General features: G+C 42.4%; 1 protein-coding gene across 1 annotated transcript in view; it reads right to left on the minus strand.

Moving 5' to 3' along the window:
• Positions 1-244: 244 nt before the first annotated feature.
• The window catches only part of plcl2 (phospholipase C like 2), a 71283-nt gene continuing 52105 nt past the window's right edge, over positions 245-19422 (minus strand). Inside the window, exons 5-6 of the mRNA XM_077229923.1 lie at positions 8005-8114; positions 245-1695 (exon numbers count right to left, since the gene is read on the minus strand). Coding sequence (XP_077086038.1) covers positions 1495-1695; positions 8005-8114 — 311 coding nt within the window. The 3' untranslated portion in view covers positions 245-1494. The remainder of the gene's footprint in view (positions 1696-8004; positions 8115-19422) is intronic.

A 19422-nucleotide genomic window follows, 5' to 3' on the forward strand; every position in this document is an offset into this window, starting at 1 on the left:
AATGCAGCCTTGGCAAACATGAGACTTTGTTAAAAAATATTAGGCCCCAAACTTTTGAGTGGTGTGTGTGTGTGTGTATATATGTATATATGTATATATATATATATATATATATATATATGTGTGTGTGTGTTTGTGTCAAAATTTAAAAAAAATAATAGTTTAAAAAAAAATTAAGCCTTTATTTGTTGTTTTTGTGGCTTTGTGACATTTTCAGCTGGAATGAGTGCAATTAGAAACTATAACGAGTTACAGAATGTAATTATCACGGTTTATTTCAGAGCACTTGTTCTTAACAGAGTTAAACAAAACTGATATTCTCTTTGGAACTATCACCCACTCCTTAAATTGGTTAACTATAATTATAAATACACAATAACAGCACTGAAATGTATAAACAAATTAGTTTTTTTCATGTCCAGTTTAATCTCTGGTCACAATGTGTAAATCCAATGGAAGTGGTTCAACGGTAGATTGGCACAATGAGAAGAGCAATGGAATGAGCCAGAGACAAACACTTACAAACTAGAAGCGACTTGTTGGGTTAAAAAAAGGCAAAACTTCAGCAACAAGGCAGAATCATATCTGAACAGTCTCCAAACACACGTGGACTACTTTGTTTCCAGAAATGCTTAAAGCTTTACGTCTCAACACTTGACATACAATATTCAGTCCGCTCTCAAAGGCCACGAACACACTGAGCAAATACAGGCGATTAATAAAAGTTTTCAATATTCTTGTGGACAATATTGGACTTTGGAGTCAAAAAGGTTGTGAACATTGGGATTCATGTTTTTTGTTTTAAACACACTGAATGGCAATCAAAAAAAGTGTTCATTAGTAAGTTGCTTTGAATAAAAGCATCCACTAAATGACTAAATGTCGTTGATTTAAACTGCAGTGTGTTTGTGGCCAAAGAGACGCAAGAATCGTCCCAGATACTCACCTATTCACTTGTACAGTAGCTGCTGGTAATATCTAAAACTAGATACATCCTCAAATCCCTCCTGCATTTATACAAATAATTTAAAAAAAGCCCATAAAGGGCCGGGCCCCGTCTCATAACATCGTGTTCTGTGCAAGCAAATAAAATATGAGCTCTTTAAAACATCCATTTCTTTTAACAAAATAATCTGATCCATTAAAAGTTCACATAGCAAAAAAGGTAACAGATCTCCATATATATATATTTATATATATTTATACTGTATATACACACACATACTATTCTGGCAGACAGAACACAAAGTAGTTCTTTATTGTAAACAGCTCTCTTCTTTCCTCACGACCTCTCGTTACATTCATGGCTCCAGTTCTGATTCCTCTTAAAGTTTGTGCTTGTAAGAAGGCCGTTGAGAAACACTCGGCCTCGTCGACACCCACCTGATCCCCGGACACGGGAATATGAAGAAGACGAGGCCTTCCGAGTCGTCCTGAGATCTTTCCAGATGTGTTTGGTGCTTGGATTCTTGGGATCTGACGCTCCGGTTCTCCTCAGTTCTCCTGGTCTGTGAAGTCCTCCTCCACGACTGCTTTCTCTGGGATGGCCTCCAGACTGGGACGGCCCCTGGACTGAGAGCCCGACGAGGGTCCCGCTCCTCCTTTGGACAGGTTACAGGTGAGAGCGGCGTAGTGGATCTGTTTCAGGTTTTCAAGCACTTCCGCCCGGGCGTGTTTCAACAGATCGGCCTGACCCTGAGAACATTAGCAGAGACAAGGGAGAGTTCACACACAACGCATACAAGTGTTCTAGCGCTGCTCCGGCTCATACACACACACACACACACACAACACAACGCATACAAGTGTTCTAGCGCTGCTCCGGCTCATGCACACACACACAACACAACGCATACAAGTGTTCTAGCGCTGCTCCGGCTCATGCACACACACAACACAACGCATACAAGTGTTCTAGCGCTGCTCCGGCTCATGCACACACACAACACAACGCATACAAGTGTTCTAGCGCTGCTCCGGCTCATGCACACACACAACACAACGCATACAAGTGTTCTAGCGCTGCTCCGGCTCATGCACACACACAACACAACGCATACAAGTGTTCTAGCGCTGCTCCGGCTCATGCACACACACAACACAACGCATACAAGTGTTCTAGCGCTGCTCCGGCTCATGCACACACACAACACAACGCATACAAGTGTTCTAGCGCTGCTCCGGCTCATGCACACACACAACACAACGCATACAAGTGTTCTAGCGCTGCTCCGGCTCATGCACACACACAACACAACGCATACAAGTGTTCTAGCGCTGCTCCGGCTCATGCACACACACAACACAACGCATACAAGTGTTCTAGCGCTGCTCCGGCTCATGCACACACACAACACAACGCATTCAAGTGTTCTAGCGCTGCTCCGGCTCATGCACACACACAACACAACGCATACAAGTGTTCTAGCGCTGCTCCGGCTCATGCACACACACACAACACAACGCATACAAGTGTTCTAGCGCTGCTCCGGCTCATGCACACACACAACACAACGCATACAAGTGTTCTAGCGCTGCTCCGGCTCATGCACACACACAACACAACGTATACAAGTGTTCTAGCGCTGCTCCGGCTCATGCACACACACAACACAACGCATACAAGTGTTCTAGCGCTGCTCCGGCTCATGCACACACACAACACAACGCATACAAGTGTTCTAGCGCTGCTCCGGCTCATGCACACACACAACACAACGCATACAAGTGTTCTAGCGCTGCTCCGGCTCATGCACACACACAACACAACGCATTCAAGTGTTCTAGCGCTGCTCCGGCTCATGCACACACACAACACAACGCATACAAGTGTTCTAGCGCTGCTCCAGCTCATGCACACACACAACACAACGCATACAAGTGTTCTAGCGCTGCTCCGGCTCATGCACACACACACAACACAACGCATACAAGTGTTCTAGCGCTGCTCCGGCTCATGCACACACACACAACACAACGCATTCAAGTGTTCTAGCGCTGCTCCGGCTCATGCACACACACAACACAACGCATTCAAGTGTTCTAGCGCTGCTCCGGCTCATGCACACACACAACACAACGCATACAAGTGTTCTAGCGCTGCTCCGGCTCATGCACACACACAACACAACGTATACAAGTGTTCTAGCGCTGCTCCGGCTCATGCACACACACAACACAACGCATACAAGTGTTCTAGCGCTGCTCCGGCTCATGCACACACACAACACAACGCATTCAAGTGTTCTAGCGCTGCTCCGGCTCATGCACACACACAACACAACGCATACAAGTGTTCTAGCGCTGCTCCAGCTCATGCACACACACAACACAACGCATACAAGTGTTCTAGCGCTGCTCCGGCTCATGCACACACACACAACACAACGCATACAAGTGTTCTAGCGCTGCTCCGGCTCATGCACACACACACAACACAACGCATTCAAGTGTTCTAGCGCTGCTCCGGCTCATGCACACACACAACACAACGCATTCAAGTGTTCTAGCGCTGCTCCGGCTCATGCACACACACAACACAACGCATACAAGTGTTCTAGCGCTGCTCCGGCTCATGCACACACACAACACAACGCATTCAAGTGTTCTAGCGCTGCTCCGGCTCATGCACACACACAACACAACGCATACAAGTGTTCTAGCGCTGCTCCGGCTCATGCACACACACAACACAACGCATACAAGTGTTCTAGCGCTGCTCCGGCTCATGCACACACACAACACAACGCATAAAAGTGTTCTAGCGCTGCTCCGGCTCATGCACACACACAACACAACGCATACAAGTGTTCTAGCGCTGCTCCGGCTCATGCACACACACAACACAACGCATACAAGTGTTCTAGCGCTGCTCCGGCTCATGCACACACACAACACAACGCATACAAGTGTTCAAGCGCTGCTCCGGCTCATGCACACACACAACACAACGCATACAAGTGTTCTAGTGCTGCTCCGGCTCATGCACAAACACAACACAACGCATACAAGTGTTCTAGCGCTGCTCCGGCTCATGCACACACACAACACAACGCATACAAGTGTTCTAGCGCTGCTCCGGCTCATGCACACACACAACACAACGCATACAAGTGTTCTAGCGCTGCTCCGGCTCATGCACACACACAACACAACGCATACAAGTGTTCTAGCGCTGCTCCGGCTCATGCACACACACAACACAACGCATACAAGTGTTCAAGCGCTGCTCCAGCTCATGCACACACACAACACAACGCATACAAGTGTTCAAGCGCTGCTCCGGCTCATGCACACACACAACACAACGCATACAAGTGTTCTAGCGCTGCTCCGGCTCATGCACAAACACAACACAACGCATACAAGTGTTCTAGCGCTGCTCCGGCTCATGCACACACACAACACAACGCATACAAGTGTTCTAGCGCTGCTCCGGCTCATGCACACACACAACACAACGCATACAAGTGTTCTAGCGCAGCTCCGGCTCATGCACACACACAACACAACGCATACAAGTGTTCTAGCGCTGCTCCAGCTCATGCACACACACAACACAACGCATGCAAGTGTTCTAGCGCTGCTCCGGCTCATGCACACACACAACACAACGCATACAAGTGTTCTAGCGCTGCTCCGGCTCATGCACACACACAACACAACGCATACAAGTGTTCTAGCGCTGCTCCGGCTCATGCACACACACAACACAACGCATACAAGTGTTCTAGCGCTGCTCCAGCTCATGCACACACACAACACAACGCATACAAGTGTTCTAGCGCTGCTCCGGCTCATGCACACACACAACACAACGCATACAAGTGTTCTAGCGCTGCTCCGGCTCATGCACACACACAACACAACGCATTCAAGTGTTCTAGCGCTGCTCCGTCTCATGCACACACACAACACAACGCATACAAGTGTTCTAGCGCTGCTCCGGCTCATGCACACACACAACACAACGCATACAAGTGTTCTAGCGCTGCTCCGGCTCATGCACACACACAACACAACGCATACAAGTGTTCTAGCGCTGCTCCGGCTCATGCACACACACAACACAACGCATACAAGTGTTCTAGCGCTGCTCCGGCTCATGCACACACACAACACAACGCATTCAAGTGTTCTAGCGCTGCTCCGGCTCATGCACACACACAACACAACGCATACAAGTGTTCTAGCGCTGCTCCGGCTCATGCACACACACAACACAACGCATAAAAGTGTTCTAGCGCTGCTCCGGCTCATGCACACACACAACACAACGCATACAAGTGTTCTAGCGCTGCTCCGGCTCATGCACACACACAACACAACGCATAAAAGTGTCCTAGCGCTGCTCCGGCTCATGCACACACACAACACAACGCATACAAGTGTTCTAGCGCTGCTCCGGCTCATGCACACACACAACACAACGCATACAAGTGTTCTAGCGCTGCTCCGGCTCATGCACACACACAACACAACGCATACAAGTGTTCTAGCGCTGCTCCGGCTCATGCACACACACAACACAACGCATACAAGTGTTCTAGCGCTGCTCCGGCTCATGCACACACACAACACAACGCATACAAGTGTTCTAGCGCTGCTCCGGCTCATGCACACACACAACACAACGCATTCAAGTGTTCTAGCGCTGCTCCGGCTCATGCACACACACAACACAACGCATACAAGTGTTCTAGCGCTGCTCCGGCTCATGCACACACACAACACAACGCATACAAGTGTTCTAGCGCTGCTCCGGCTCATGCTCACACACAACACAACGCATTCAAGTGTTCTAGCGCTGCTCCGGCTCATGCACACACACAACACAACGCATACAAGTGTTCTAGCGCTGCTCCGGCTCATGCACACACACAACACAACGCATACAAGTGTTCAAGCGCTGCTCCGGCTCATGCACACACACAACACAACGCATAAAAGTGTTCTAGCGCTGCTCCGGCTCATGCACACACACAACACAACGCATAAAAGTGTTCTAGCGCTGCTCCGGCTCATGCACACACACAACACAACGCATACAAGTGTTCTAGCGCTGCTCCGGCTCATGCACACACACAACACAACGCATACAAGTGTTCTAGCGCTGCTCCGGCTCATGCACACACACAACACAACGCATACAAGTGTTCTAGTGCTGCTCCGGCTCATGCACACACACAACACAACGCATAAAAGTGTTCTAGCGCTGCTCCGGCTCATGCACACACACAACACAACGCATAAAAGTGTTCTAGCGCTGCTCCGGCTCATGCACACACACAACACAACGCATACAAGTGTTCTAGCGCTGCTCTGGCTCATGCACACACACACAACACAACGCATACAAGTGTTCTAGCGCTGCTCCAGCTCATGCACACACACAACACAACACATACAAGTGTTCTAGCGCAGCTCCGGCTCATGCACACACACAACACAACGTATACAAGTGTTCTAGCGCTGCTCCAGCTCATGCACACACACAACACAACGCATACAAGTGTTCTAGCGCTGCTCCGGCTCATGCACACACACAACACAACGCATAAAAGTGTTCTAGCGCTGCTCCGGCTCATGCACACACACAACACAACGCATAAAAGTGTTCTAGCGCTGCTCCAGCTCATGCACACACACAACACAACGCATAAAAGTGTTCTAGCGCTTTTGTTCTAGCGCGTTTCTCATTGTTATAGACCTTATGTAGCCACGCCCCTTTTCAGCGCTGAGCTCGTTGTCTTTTGACTTCCGGTCTGTATTTTCACAGCGATCTTGCGTAGTTACGAATGAACGGCTCGTTTAAAAAATGTCCAATGATAAACATTACAATGCTCATGATAACTTACGTTAACTCTACAATTAGTAAATCAACTTCACCAGCTAATTACTCCTGGACAGGGATGCCATAGAAATATACAGAGCGAACGCAAAAACGGAAGTTCAAAGACAATATTCTAAAGATGGCAGCGCCCTCGTTTCTCTGGTGCATAAGGTCTATATATATATATATATATATGTGTATTAGGGGTTGCACGACTGCTGATTTCTGCTAGTCGATTTCTTATCAAAACAATACTCGAGGTACTCGACTACTCGTGGTTCATGCTACTGTAAATGAAAAGACATGAAATAGTTCATATAATAATTATTCATTCATAGCCTAATGCAACAATTACATAAACTCTCAAAACATAAATATGACATTACAAATTTTAATTTTCATGTAACAGAGTAAAACCAAATAAATAGCCGTTCTTGCCTTTTATTTCAGACGCAATGTCTGTATTTAGGGGCCGTTTACATATCGTGTCTTTTGCGCGCTCAAGTTCGTTATTTCATAATGGAAGCGACGTGTGTGCGCTGCGTAGTTTAACCAGACGCACTGAGGCATCGGCGAAATGAAAACATCTCAACTTTTCAGAATGCAAGCGCACTGAAGGTCATGTGACAAAGACCAACCGATCAGCTTCGGCCTTTCTGTAACAACATGGAAAGCTCGGCCGAACAGCTGATCATAGTGTACAGGGCGGCTTTTTATTTCTCATCTCCATAAATATATCTAGTAGTAAATCTAATGCAAGGGCTAGAAATCAATTAATCCTTTGCTGATACTTCCTCGTCATCATAGAGAGCGCAGTTCATGGTTGCATCCATAACTGTCTTTATACTGCAGGATTTCATTTATGCTGAACAACACGTCTAATGTTTGTACCTCAACTTTTAACACTGTTCTTTGGCTGCCTTTCGTAACACTAGATTTGCATTTCTTAAATGAAATACTCCAGTTAACGTTGCGGTTTTTGATTTCTACTACTTGTGCAACTTCCTATCAAACAGTATTAAATGTCCACAAAACTGCCACATTGGTTGTGAAAATATTATACATTCAAGATAACACCACAGCATCTTGAAACACATTTGAATGTTAAAATCTTCTTATGCATAAATATATGCAAATCATCATCTTAAAGGGGAATAAACTGGCTGAGATACCTTCAGGATTGTGATGTTCCAGGTGAAGCTCTCCACAGATTTGTGGAGTTTTCTTCCCTTCAGTCCTTCTTTCACCGCCATGTCATGTAGATTCTCATGAAACTCCATCGCTGAAACGACAGATTCAGGGGATCAGATGAGGACGGGCTTTTTAACGTTTTCGAGAGTTTCTTCTGATGCATTTATTCGATCAAAAATACAGTAATATTCTGAAATATTATTGCAATTTAAAAGAGCTGTTTTCTATGTGAATATTTAGTAAAGTGTAATTTATTTCTGTAAGCTGAATTTTCAGCATCATTACTCCAGTCTTCAGTGTCACATGATCCTTCAGAAATCACTATAATATGATGATTTGATGATCAAGAAAAATGTATGATTATTATCAATGTTGAAAACTGCTGTATTTTTGGGGAAACCGTGATACATTTTATATTTCAGGATTCTTTGATGAAAGTTCAAAAGAACTGCATATATTTGAAATAGAATCTTTTGTAACATTATAAATGTCGCTTTTGATCAATTCAATGCATCCTTGCTTAATAAAGGCAATCATTTCTTTCAAAAACAAAAGAAATCTTTTAAAGGGCAGTGTAAATCACAATATTTTTTGTTTCCAATTTGTTAAAAGAAACCATAATTTCATCCAAACACTCACTGTAACGAAGAAGATTCAAAATGTTTAACATAAGAACTAAGACAATAAAAATCCATGAACAAGAAAAAAATTGTAAATTAATTTGTATACACAAATTTAACAATACATAATAAATATACCTACATACATTTTAATACATGAAAAGCTCATTTCCTTCATAGTTTTGAATCCATTCATTTAAATCAACGGTTGCAACAGGCTGACAAAAAAAAATGTATCACACACTTCAGTTCAAATCAGAAATGTTATCTTACTTGAGCTATACTTAATACTTGAGTTGTGAGACACAGAATCATTGCAAATAGATCATGCCGGGTTCTCAAGTCTCACGCAATTCAACCAGTTCACACGCTCACACGCCACACCGTGTATTTCTCACGCTGAAAAGGCAATGCCAACCAAGTTGTCCTGCAAGCTTTATATATAACGTTGTATACGAGGCGCAGGCACACAAAGTGAAGTTTCCTGCCGCCAGCACGTATCTCGGTCAGATTGCGTTCGTTACTAGGCAACATAGATGCGCGAACACACGGAAGTTGACAGAAGATTCTCGGCCACCGTACGTTTGTTACTAGGTAACCAACAACATCGCGCGAACACACGTCGTGATGGAGAAGGTAAGTTGGAAGAAAGCTCATCTAACATTTTTAGACTAGACATTCAAAATGCAAAAAGATTTGTTTTTCCAAACTTTTTGGAGCAATTTGTTATATTTTTGTAATTTTTTTAATTTGAACTGTAATTTTTGAAATATAACATGTAAGAATATATTTGATGTGATGAATTGCACTGTCATTTATTAGATTTACCAATTGTTATAATTTAAATTTTTGCTGGTTAATTAACAATGGGTAAAATTGGGGGGTGGGGGCGGGGCTCCATTAGGGCTCCTCCCCTAACCGCATGTGATCTCACTCCAAGCTTTTGATAAAACTTGAGAACCCTAGATCATGTATATTCAATATATCAGCACAACAGAGTAGAAAACTCAATCATCGGATGACACGATCAGGATTGGGTCAGTGAGATAGAGTTTGACAGCATCTAGTCCTGCCTTTCAGATTTTGTACTTTGACAACTTAAGTTCCCAGCACAGAAACTCAGGGATGTGGGTGTAAACACATTCCCTTCCCGTCACAAGGTAATTGTATTCTGTGGGTTTGGATTAAAGGCCTGTGGGAGGCGTGAGGACGAGTCACACGGCAGATCACCTCATTGTTAGTTTGGGTAAATTGCGAGTTTCTCCTTGAGCCGTTTGGCACAAACACGGATGGTAAACGCTTGTGACATGATCAGAAAGCAGGTGTCTGATACAGAAAGAGAAAGAGAGGAATAAAACGCTGAGAAGATGCAGGCGTGGGCACAGCACACACACATCCAAACCTTTCAGACTGCATTAACATCAAGGCAACGAACACACGAGGAGATTTGTCATCCGAGAGCCGCGCCGTTCTGTTTCTGTCTTTCATTCGCAGTGATCTGAAGAACGGACACCGCTCTCACGGAAGAGAGGAAACAACGCTTTTTGAGCGATATTTGTTGTGTTGCATCTTTAAACTGGAAGATCTCATTTACTGTACAAACCTGCGTAACAATGTAACAAATTTGCATTATACCAGCCTGTGGTCTTGATTGGCTGAACAGCGTCTCTTTGCTCCGCCCTCAAACGCTGTAGGTGTTATCTGAGACTGGAATAGTTTGGTTGTGCTGTTTTCTGTGCTGTGCATCCACTTCAGAAGAATGAGATTTATGAGGTAAAACCATAGACTGTAAAAAAAGATGGACGACGCCCCTTCGCTCTCTTCCATTGGCGAGAAGTCGAGCCGCCATTGCCCGATATGGCGCTGACATCTTGGGACTTGAGTCTGCGCAGTTACGATTTCGGGACCAGACATGCGCTGTAGTGAGCAGGAAGCTAAAGCCGCGAAATCAACGTCCCGCCCTCACTCTCGCTGAATCAATCGCAAGCACACGCCTCTGCTGCAGAACATCCCATAATGTCGGTGTGAAATAATTAATTATAGAAATTTAGATATTACATTTAAAGCTCCAATCTCATCAGTCCTCCAAAGATCTCGAAAAAAAGTCCGTTGTTGCTTCAGGGACTACTTCGCTCAGAGAACCTGTCAATCACAGCTGTCAATCATGTACGCCACAGCGCCGTTTTATAGCATCAAATAACTAACTAAAAACAAGCTTATTTTAAAATCAAACACTTGAAATTACATCAGCGTGATGAAAACTACAGTAAATGACAGAAACTATCTTTGGAAAAAAGATATGTGAAGTGTAATTTAATTGTTTAGTTGGTCTCACGTCTCATTGAATAACATGGGGAGGCGGGGTTTATGAGCTATACTAGGACCGGCCACCGGGGGGCGATCGAGACGCTTTGGCTTCACTTTTCAGGGCTTGTGCGGCACACTTGGGTAAAACCAACGCAACAGACTGAGCCGTCTGACCAATCAGAGCAGAGCAGGCTCTCGGAAAGGCGGAGTTTAGAGAGACTGAATCTTCAAACTGAAGGGGCCGTTCAGTATTAATGGAATGGACCACCGGAGGAAAATAGGGGAGGGTCATGTTTTTTTATTCTTTGTTGAGGGGAGGGTCATCCAACTTTTTTTAGTCTAGGTGAGGGTCACGCAACTTTTGTATTCATGAAAATTTCAAAGTGGCTTGCTTTGGTGCATATTTTACTAGTTCCATGTAGCTCTCTCAGTCTCGGCCCCCCATCGCTAGCAGATGGGTCTGACCCAACAAAAATCAGACGCGAAAGATAAAGTCCAGTTTGGCGCTGTTTGACAGTGCGCGCGCTTCGGGCGTACGCGCTCAGAAAAAGTGCATCATGTCAGAACAGAAGGCCAATTTACCCGGCAAAGCTTTAAAGTACAAGCAAATAATGAACTTTTGTGGTTGCGAATAAGTGCAGTGTCCTGTGAGTGTAACTCTACCGCTGCATTAACTTGTGATGTGAATGCACGTCGAGTTTTACAGTAGTGGGCTCCTGAGACCCTGTGACCTCATATGAGGACATCACATTTTTGGTTGTGTGCAGCATAATACTTAATTCTGTGTAACTGAAACATGTTTTTCACAAACGAGGACACTTACACTGCCATCTGGTGGGGTCAGAAGAGAAAAATATTTAACATAAATAATTTAAAGATGGCGGAGAACACAGGTCACATGTCACGCAGCCACTCCAGACCAAAATGTCCACAAGATAAAAAATCTAAAAACATTTCATTGTTGATTCTTGTTAAGTTATGCATAGAAGAGTTGTATGATTAAAATGGCATGCACATTTGACAAACTTTTGTAACAATAAAGATTTACTATGCTGCTAAAGTTGATGTCCACATATGAGGACAATGGGACTTAGCTTTGTTGAAATTGTATAAGATGTTAGCAAAAAATTAATAATTTGTAGTTGCATTGAGCTTCGTGACACACACTGGCTCACTCACTCGAGCGCGCGCGCACACACACACACACACTCTCAACAGGGCTTCAGTTCACTCACGATCGCGCGCGTGCTCGCGCGCACACACACAGAAACACACATACATACACACACACTCTCTGTCTCTCTCTCTCTTGCTCGTTGCTCGCTCGCGACACACACACTCACTTTGCTCACTCACTCGCACACACACACACACACACACACACACACACACACACACACACTCTCTCTCTCTCTCTCTTGCTCACTCACTCGCGATCGCGCGCGCACACACACACTCTCTCTTGCTCGATCGCGATCACACACACACACACACACACACACACACACACACACACACACACACACACACACACACACACACACACACACAGGATATGAATTGTTGATATCAACAATTCAATTGTTGATATTAGGGATGGCCCGATACCATTTTTTTTTAAACCGGTACGAGTACGAGTATTTACATTTGTGTACTTGCCGATATCGAGTACCGATACCGATATTTCTACCGCAAAAGTAACTATAGGCTCCCAGAAAAGAAGACAGAAGACTATTTTAGAACACAGGTTAGAAAATTGTTTTTATTTTCTTCTCTGCTTGTTTTAACAAGTCTAAAAATAAATAATAATGAGTAAAATAATAAATGTATTAACACACAAACCACTGTTAATTTAACATAAAAGCAAGCAGTTACTGCGTGCATGGTCTGACATGACTGAATGCGCCCAAAGTGCGCTCCCTTAATAGTCTAATTCCTAAAAAGCTGACAGTTCATCGCGATCTCACACATCTGTTATTATCAATGAAGCTGACTGCACAATGAATCTTTCATAATATCCACACTTTGTTTGTTATAATTAGAGGATTTGCCAGCATACAGAATTCAGCACTGAACAAAAAAGTTTTGAGCAGTGAGGGGAGTCTATCTTAAATGCTTCTGATTAGCCATTGCGTTCAAGAAATCAACACACATGTCTGTGATTGGCTACATCGCTCAACGCTGCAAACATGTTATGAATAGAAACTCTGGCCTGTAAATCGTTTCTATTTTGTTTTAGTTGTTCTTCTTGCTTTTCTGCAACAGATGAATGAAAATCTATTAGTTTTAATATGTTGTATTCATAGATATTTCTAGTTTGCGGGAGTCCCGCGAATCGTTTTATTCTCCCGGAACCCGCACACACAGAGTGAGTGCATTACCGCCCGTGCCTGCGCTCGCGCTCGGCCATCAGATCTAGTGCCGCGCCGCACTCTTTTGCGTTTGGAGTGCACGTCCCTATGCCTCAGTTCACCTCGACAAAGCACTCGCGGCGGCCAGTTTCGTTTTGCAAAATGTACGTGGTATCGGGGCGTGGTATCGGCGAATTTTTATGAGTACGAGTACGAGTATATGAGGACAGTATCGACCCGATCCCCGATGCCAGTATCGGTATCGGGCCATCCCTAGTTGATATTAACAATTACATTTTTGATATCAGCAATTTAATTATTGAAATCAACAATAGAATTCTTGATATCAACAATTGAATTGTTGATATCAAGAATTGATTTCTTACTAGTAGAAATATAATTTTTGATATCAATAATTACATTGTTAGGCTACTAGTAAAAATGCGAATTCCTGATTTCAATAATTGAATTGTCACTAGTTGAAATGTCTATTCTTGATATCAACAATTAAATGCTACTAGTAAAAATGTTAATTTTTGATATCTGAAAATTTATTTCTGATATCAATATAATTTCAGATATCTAAAATGGCTTTCTTACTAGTAACAATTACATTAATGATATCAGAAATTAACATAGTCACTAGTGAAAATGGAATTATTGATATCATAAATGAACATTGTTACTAGTAGCAATTCAATTGTTGATATCAAGAATATACATTTCAACTAGGGACAATTGAATTCTTGATATCAAAAATAAAGGTTTTTACTATAAGAATCGTATTTCTGATATGTGAAATTGGAATTTCAACTAGTAAAAAATCAATTCTTGATATCAACAATTGATTTTGAATGGCAGCCTATGGAGACTTTTCACAAGTGAAAATACAATTACAGATATCAAGAATTATATTTTTTACTAGTTGAAATTCAGTTGCTGATATCAAGAATTATAATTTTAACTAGTGAAAATTTAATTGTGGATATCAAGAATTAGCATTGTTACTAGTGGAAATGTAATTTCTGATATCAAAAATTGCCATTGTTACTAGTAGAAATCTAATTCCTGATATCAATAACTGTTATTTTAACTAGTGAAAATTGAATTGTTGATATCAAGAATTCATATCCTGGAAATGAATAAAAGTTAAAACGGCTTGCCATAAACCCCAAAAAGCTAGAATAAATCTAAAATGTACGCCAAACCAAAACTCAGGTCTCAGGAGGATAAAGTTAAGATAGACCCACTGTCCTTGCATGAGGACATCATTTTATGCAAAAACTACTTCCTGTACAAAAACAAATTCTAGTTATTATACTTATTAGGTCCTACTTATACCAAATAGCAAGAAAAATTATAAAATGCACACCAGGCAAACTCTCGGGTCTCAGGAGGTTGAGCCTCGTTTTATACTTTCGCCTGGCTCCGCAGAGCGAGCCTTCCCAAAGGCACGAGGCGTTTATACTGGACGCGCTCGCCGTTGTACTATTCTTTGAAACGACAGGAGGTAAAGCAGTAAACCTTGAGATTATTAGGCTACTTGTTACATTAGAACAAAATAAAGGAATCTGAGAACATAGCCTATACAACTAAATTAACGATAACTTCCATATTTTCGAAAATAAATTTATAAAACATGGACCATAATTAAAGGGGCTTATATCTGCTATTGTAGGCTCATTTTGTAAATTTAAGCAACTACTAGACGCACAAACTGGGTGCTGGTGTGATGAGACGTATATGCTCGGCCAGATTCGGCTCTAAGTCGCGCATCTTCGGATGCGGAGCGGAGCCGCGCGCGTAGTTACAAAATCTGCCGTGCACACCGCCAAGCGAAATGGGCCCTTGCGCACCTTCGCGCTCGTGCGGACGCGGCGAATATAAACCAGCTTGAGGCGCCAGAACTGCAGCTGATAGAATGTGCGCAGTAGCGATACTACCGTATTTCTTCAAAAGCAGAACGTGGAGACATTAAATCATCCACGATCAAAAATCGTGATATAGCATACACACAAGTATAAAACGACTGTTATCATGTCTGAAAACAAACTCAAGTAACGGAGTTTACAAAAAAGTATCGCACAAACTACAGTGGTACATTTATTCATCGCACAGACCTGTCTTTTCGTAGATATATGTCGCACTGTACAGGACCCTTTTTAATGAACGTTTGGTGTAGGTCTACATCTTTGCCAAGCGCAGAACAGTACAGAAGTAATCAATAAATTAACGGGGAGAGTTACTGTATAAAGCACTATATTAACAAACATGAAATTAAATTAAAATGCATGTTATATTCTGAAGTCATTCGACTCCGTTATTAGACTCTGTCTCAGGGTTATTACTGTTAACTTACACACTATTTTTGCTAAGTGAAATTAAAAGCAAAAATAAAATGTAAACATTAAATTGAAAAACTTAAACTAAACAAAAATTACAAATGTTGCCCATTACATAATTACAAACAAATTAAACCGAAAATATAAAAATAAAACCTAATTAAATTTATAATATTTATTTTTTAATTTAATTATTAGTTTATAATAGCATTTGTGTGAGAAACAGACTGTGATTTAAATTTAAGACATCAAACATTTAACCATAAGGCATCAAAAGAAATTGTACTACTATTATTGCTTTTTTTGGGGGTCCTTTTAGGAGATTGAAACATGCGTTTTCCCAGGAACACTTGAAACTAAACAGCAAAAACATGAGAATACTGCAAACGGCAGCACTTTTTCATGCATCAACTTGCACATTTTCTGTTCAGCAACTTGGCACGCACAGTTAAGAAACGAGGAGGAATTAGGAAGGATAGATAGTGTTACACCACCTAAAAACCTGAAGGACTATCAATGGAAGCGTCTGTCAAACCTCATGCTGTTTCTGTGCGTCTGAGAGCTAAACATGCTTTCTGTTGAGCTGTGATATACAGCTGTGCACACGATCCCACAGCTGTAAAGCTTCACTGAAAGGAGATCAACGCCGGTCTCTAGATGCAGATCGGTGGCCAATGAAGCAGCACACAAGCCTGGGGGAGACAGCGCTTGACTTCCTACAAATAGAGCAATAATGCTCAAGCGGGGAAGCCATTACTGTGAATAGCAGAACCGTATTTCAAGATGATTTGCATTCATTCCTGCCGTGACTTTTACACTCTGTTAACCTCAGCGTTGGTGGGCTCTAGTGTTTGCGAACCCCTCGGATCTGACGGGCGGTAAGTAAGGAGAGGTTCTGCCGGGTTAATGATGTGTGATCGTGCCGAGGAAAGCGGCCAATGGCACTTCGACTCCATGGCAGCGGTTGCCTAGCAACATACTGTAGTCTGAGTGGGAAAACCCGGGATGTCATTCCACACGTCTCTGTGAAGGTACGCTCTGAGACACGGCGCAGACACCATGACAGAAAGCCTCAGCCCCTGAATGCACGTGTGAGGGCGTCTGTGCTTCTGAGGCACTTGCACATCACTTCATAGCCTTTTATGTGCTTTAAATGACTTCATTTCTCAGAAACGCCAGCAATCTGGCACGCCGCGCAGCCATGCCTCATGCAACGCTTGTCAACCGCAACAACAGCCTGGCAACAACTTGTTTTTTGGTGGTGCATCAAAATATTTTCATGCAAACTAAGACAATTTTAACTGCATTTTAGATGCACAAATAAACAACTAGATTACATTTTTTTTCAGAATACCTTTTGTGTTGACAAAAGAGAGCAACATGAGAGCAAGTTTTAAATTTTAGGGGTGAACTATGCTTTTAAACAACATTCCCTTTGACGTAGCCCTACATATCCACTAAAGTTGCACGATTAATCGCTGAAAGATCACAATCTCCATTCAAAAACGCATGCATTCTCATTCCTAAATGACAACGATTCCCCTGGAATATTATTAACGAATCACACAGGAATATTCAAATCTGTGTTCATGCTGCCGCTGATGCAGAGAAAGCAGTTGTCATGTATGAAACGGTTTCACAAACAGTCTTTTCAACCACACAGTATCGTTATTTCTGTTACAAATAATCATATTAATACAGAAGTACTGGGATGAGTTTACAGTTCAGATATAAACACTGATGTCTATGGTAACGATCAAAATAAGAGTAAATCACCTTTTGAAACTAGCATGGCACTTCATATAATGATTGTATCATTACATCGTTACGTCACCAGGTGACTGTTAAAACATGTATTTGCCATTGAATCATATTCGTCATTGCAAAAACGCTGATTAATTGAGTAATGAAACAAGTGAAGACGATCTAAGCACAGCTGTGCAAAAACAGTCCTTTATTCTGTAAACTGGTATTTGTTATCATATTTGTATCGTAATCATTTGTTTTAGCACAAATAGTTTTACAGTTTACTGGATTTTCTTATTCTTCTAGTTATTTACCAATAGCGACTAATGAATCCGAAGTCTCACAAATTCACAAAAAATAGCTTACTTCCACATTGCAAAATGTACAATTGCATTGCAAGAAAAAAAAAGCAGCTTCCATTAACTGTGTTGCAAATAAAAACAAAAACAAGCAAATTCAAAACATAGAGCATAATGTTTTGTCATTACTGTATGTAAAAACTCACTGGCCAACTCATTTAAAAAAAAAAAAACAATGCTGATTACCGTAATGCAACTCTATTTTGTCAGCTGTTTTGACCCTGAATTTTCAAAATGTGGTTAATCTGACCAGAGTTCAGCACTCACCAATGGGTTTTTTAATATGGCGTCTAGTTGAGACCCTGCATTCTGTTCAATCCTGATTGTTTTAGTATTATTTATGCTATTTATTAAAGAGGACGTATTCTGCATGAAAAAAGTGTCCAAAGTCCCTCCAGCGCGAGTTATTCTCTATATCAGAGTCAGTGTTTCTGAACTCATGAAACGCCTCCATTGTATCTTGAGTTTCTTCCGGGAACAAACACGTCACAATATTCCTCATTATAATAATTCATACGCAGAATAAAGGAGCGGGGCCTGGTTGAGTTAGTTAGTAGTGTGTTAAACTGGAGGTTGTGGTAAGGGGCGGGACATTTCCCAAACACACTCAACGCGCTCGACCAATCACAACACACTGCTCCAGCCGACCAATCAGAGCACAGTGTGCTTTTCAGAAGGAGGGGCTTCATAGAGACAGGAAGTAAACAGAGCGTTACTGACAGACTGGGAAGAGAGGAGCCGCAACAATGGAGAATATGGGAAAAAATATGAACATGCAAGCAGGAAATATTGTTCTAATGGAACCCAAAAACAACGTCAACACTTAGAGCCCCTTTAAAGGAAATCATAAATGTGACTTAATTTAAATTTTGTGGAAACTTTTTTTTCCATGGTATCAGATTAAACCACCACCACACCACCCGGTACCCTCAGTGGGACAGTTATTATCCCCTACTGGTAAAATGTGGAACTGCACCATTATGGAGGCAAAAAGGATTGTTTTCTTGAAAAAAAAAAAAATCTTTAAAATTAGAAGGGAATTTGGTCAGCATGAACAAATCAAATCCAGAGCACATAACCACAGCCTCCTTACAAGCAATCAACTCCCGCTGGCATCAGGGTTATTGTTAGCACACAATTTTTCAAATATTTACAGCAAAAGTATATCCTCCATCTCTTAAACAATTCGGGCACTGGCCAGCACTGTTTTACTCAAAAGAGAGCGTGTTATTTACTCTGCCTGTAGATCAATACCTGCTGGGTCTTTTGCAGTGGCCAGTTTTGATTATATAAGCATGTCGATGCCAGAGTTTTCCACTAGATTTCATTGGGGAATGGGCAAGTATTGACCCTCTTTTCCTATTAACAGTTAGCAGCTTGAGCTTATCATACTACAGCTCCATCAGTCCAGCTCTGCCTCCAATCCGCCACACCTCAAGTAAAGTAAAGCTATCTTCAACCACATTTATCAATGAGCCAGGCAGAGATGGGCTTGTTAAGAGAGACAAGAAACCGCAGATTGATTTACGGTGTTTACTGCAGATTAGTGCGCTTGTACTGGGACAAAAGACGATGAATATTTGATGTGGCCACAGACTCTGAAAATCAATCAAATCTTTGTGGTTACGGCTTACTTCTAATGCACGATATTAAACTGCATTAACAGTGGTGAAA

The sequence above is a fragment of the Siphateles boraxobius genome, unplaced genomic scaffold (genome assembly GCF_051911475.1).
Source record: "Siphateles boraxobius isolate OS27281-9 unplaced genomic scaffold, OSU_SipBor_1 137, whole genome shotgun sequence".
NCBI classification, from domain to species: Eukaryota; Metazoa; Chordata; class Actinopteri; order Cypriniformes; family Leuciscidae; genus Siphateles; species Siphateles boraxobius.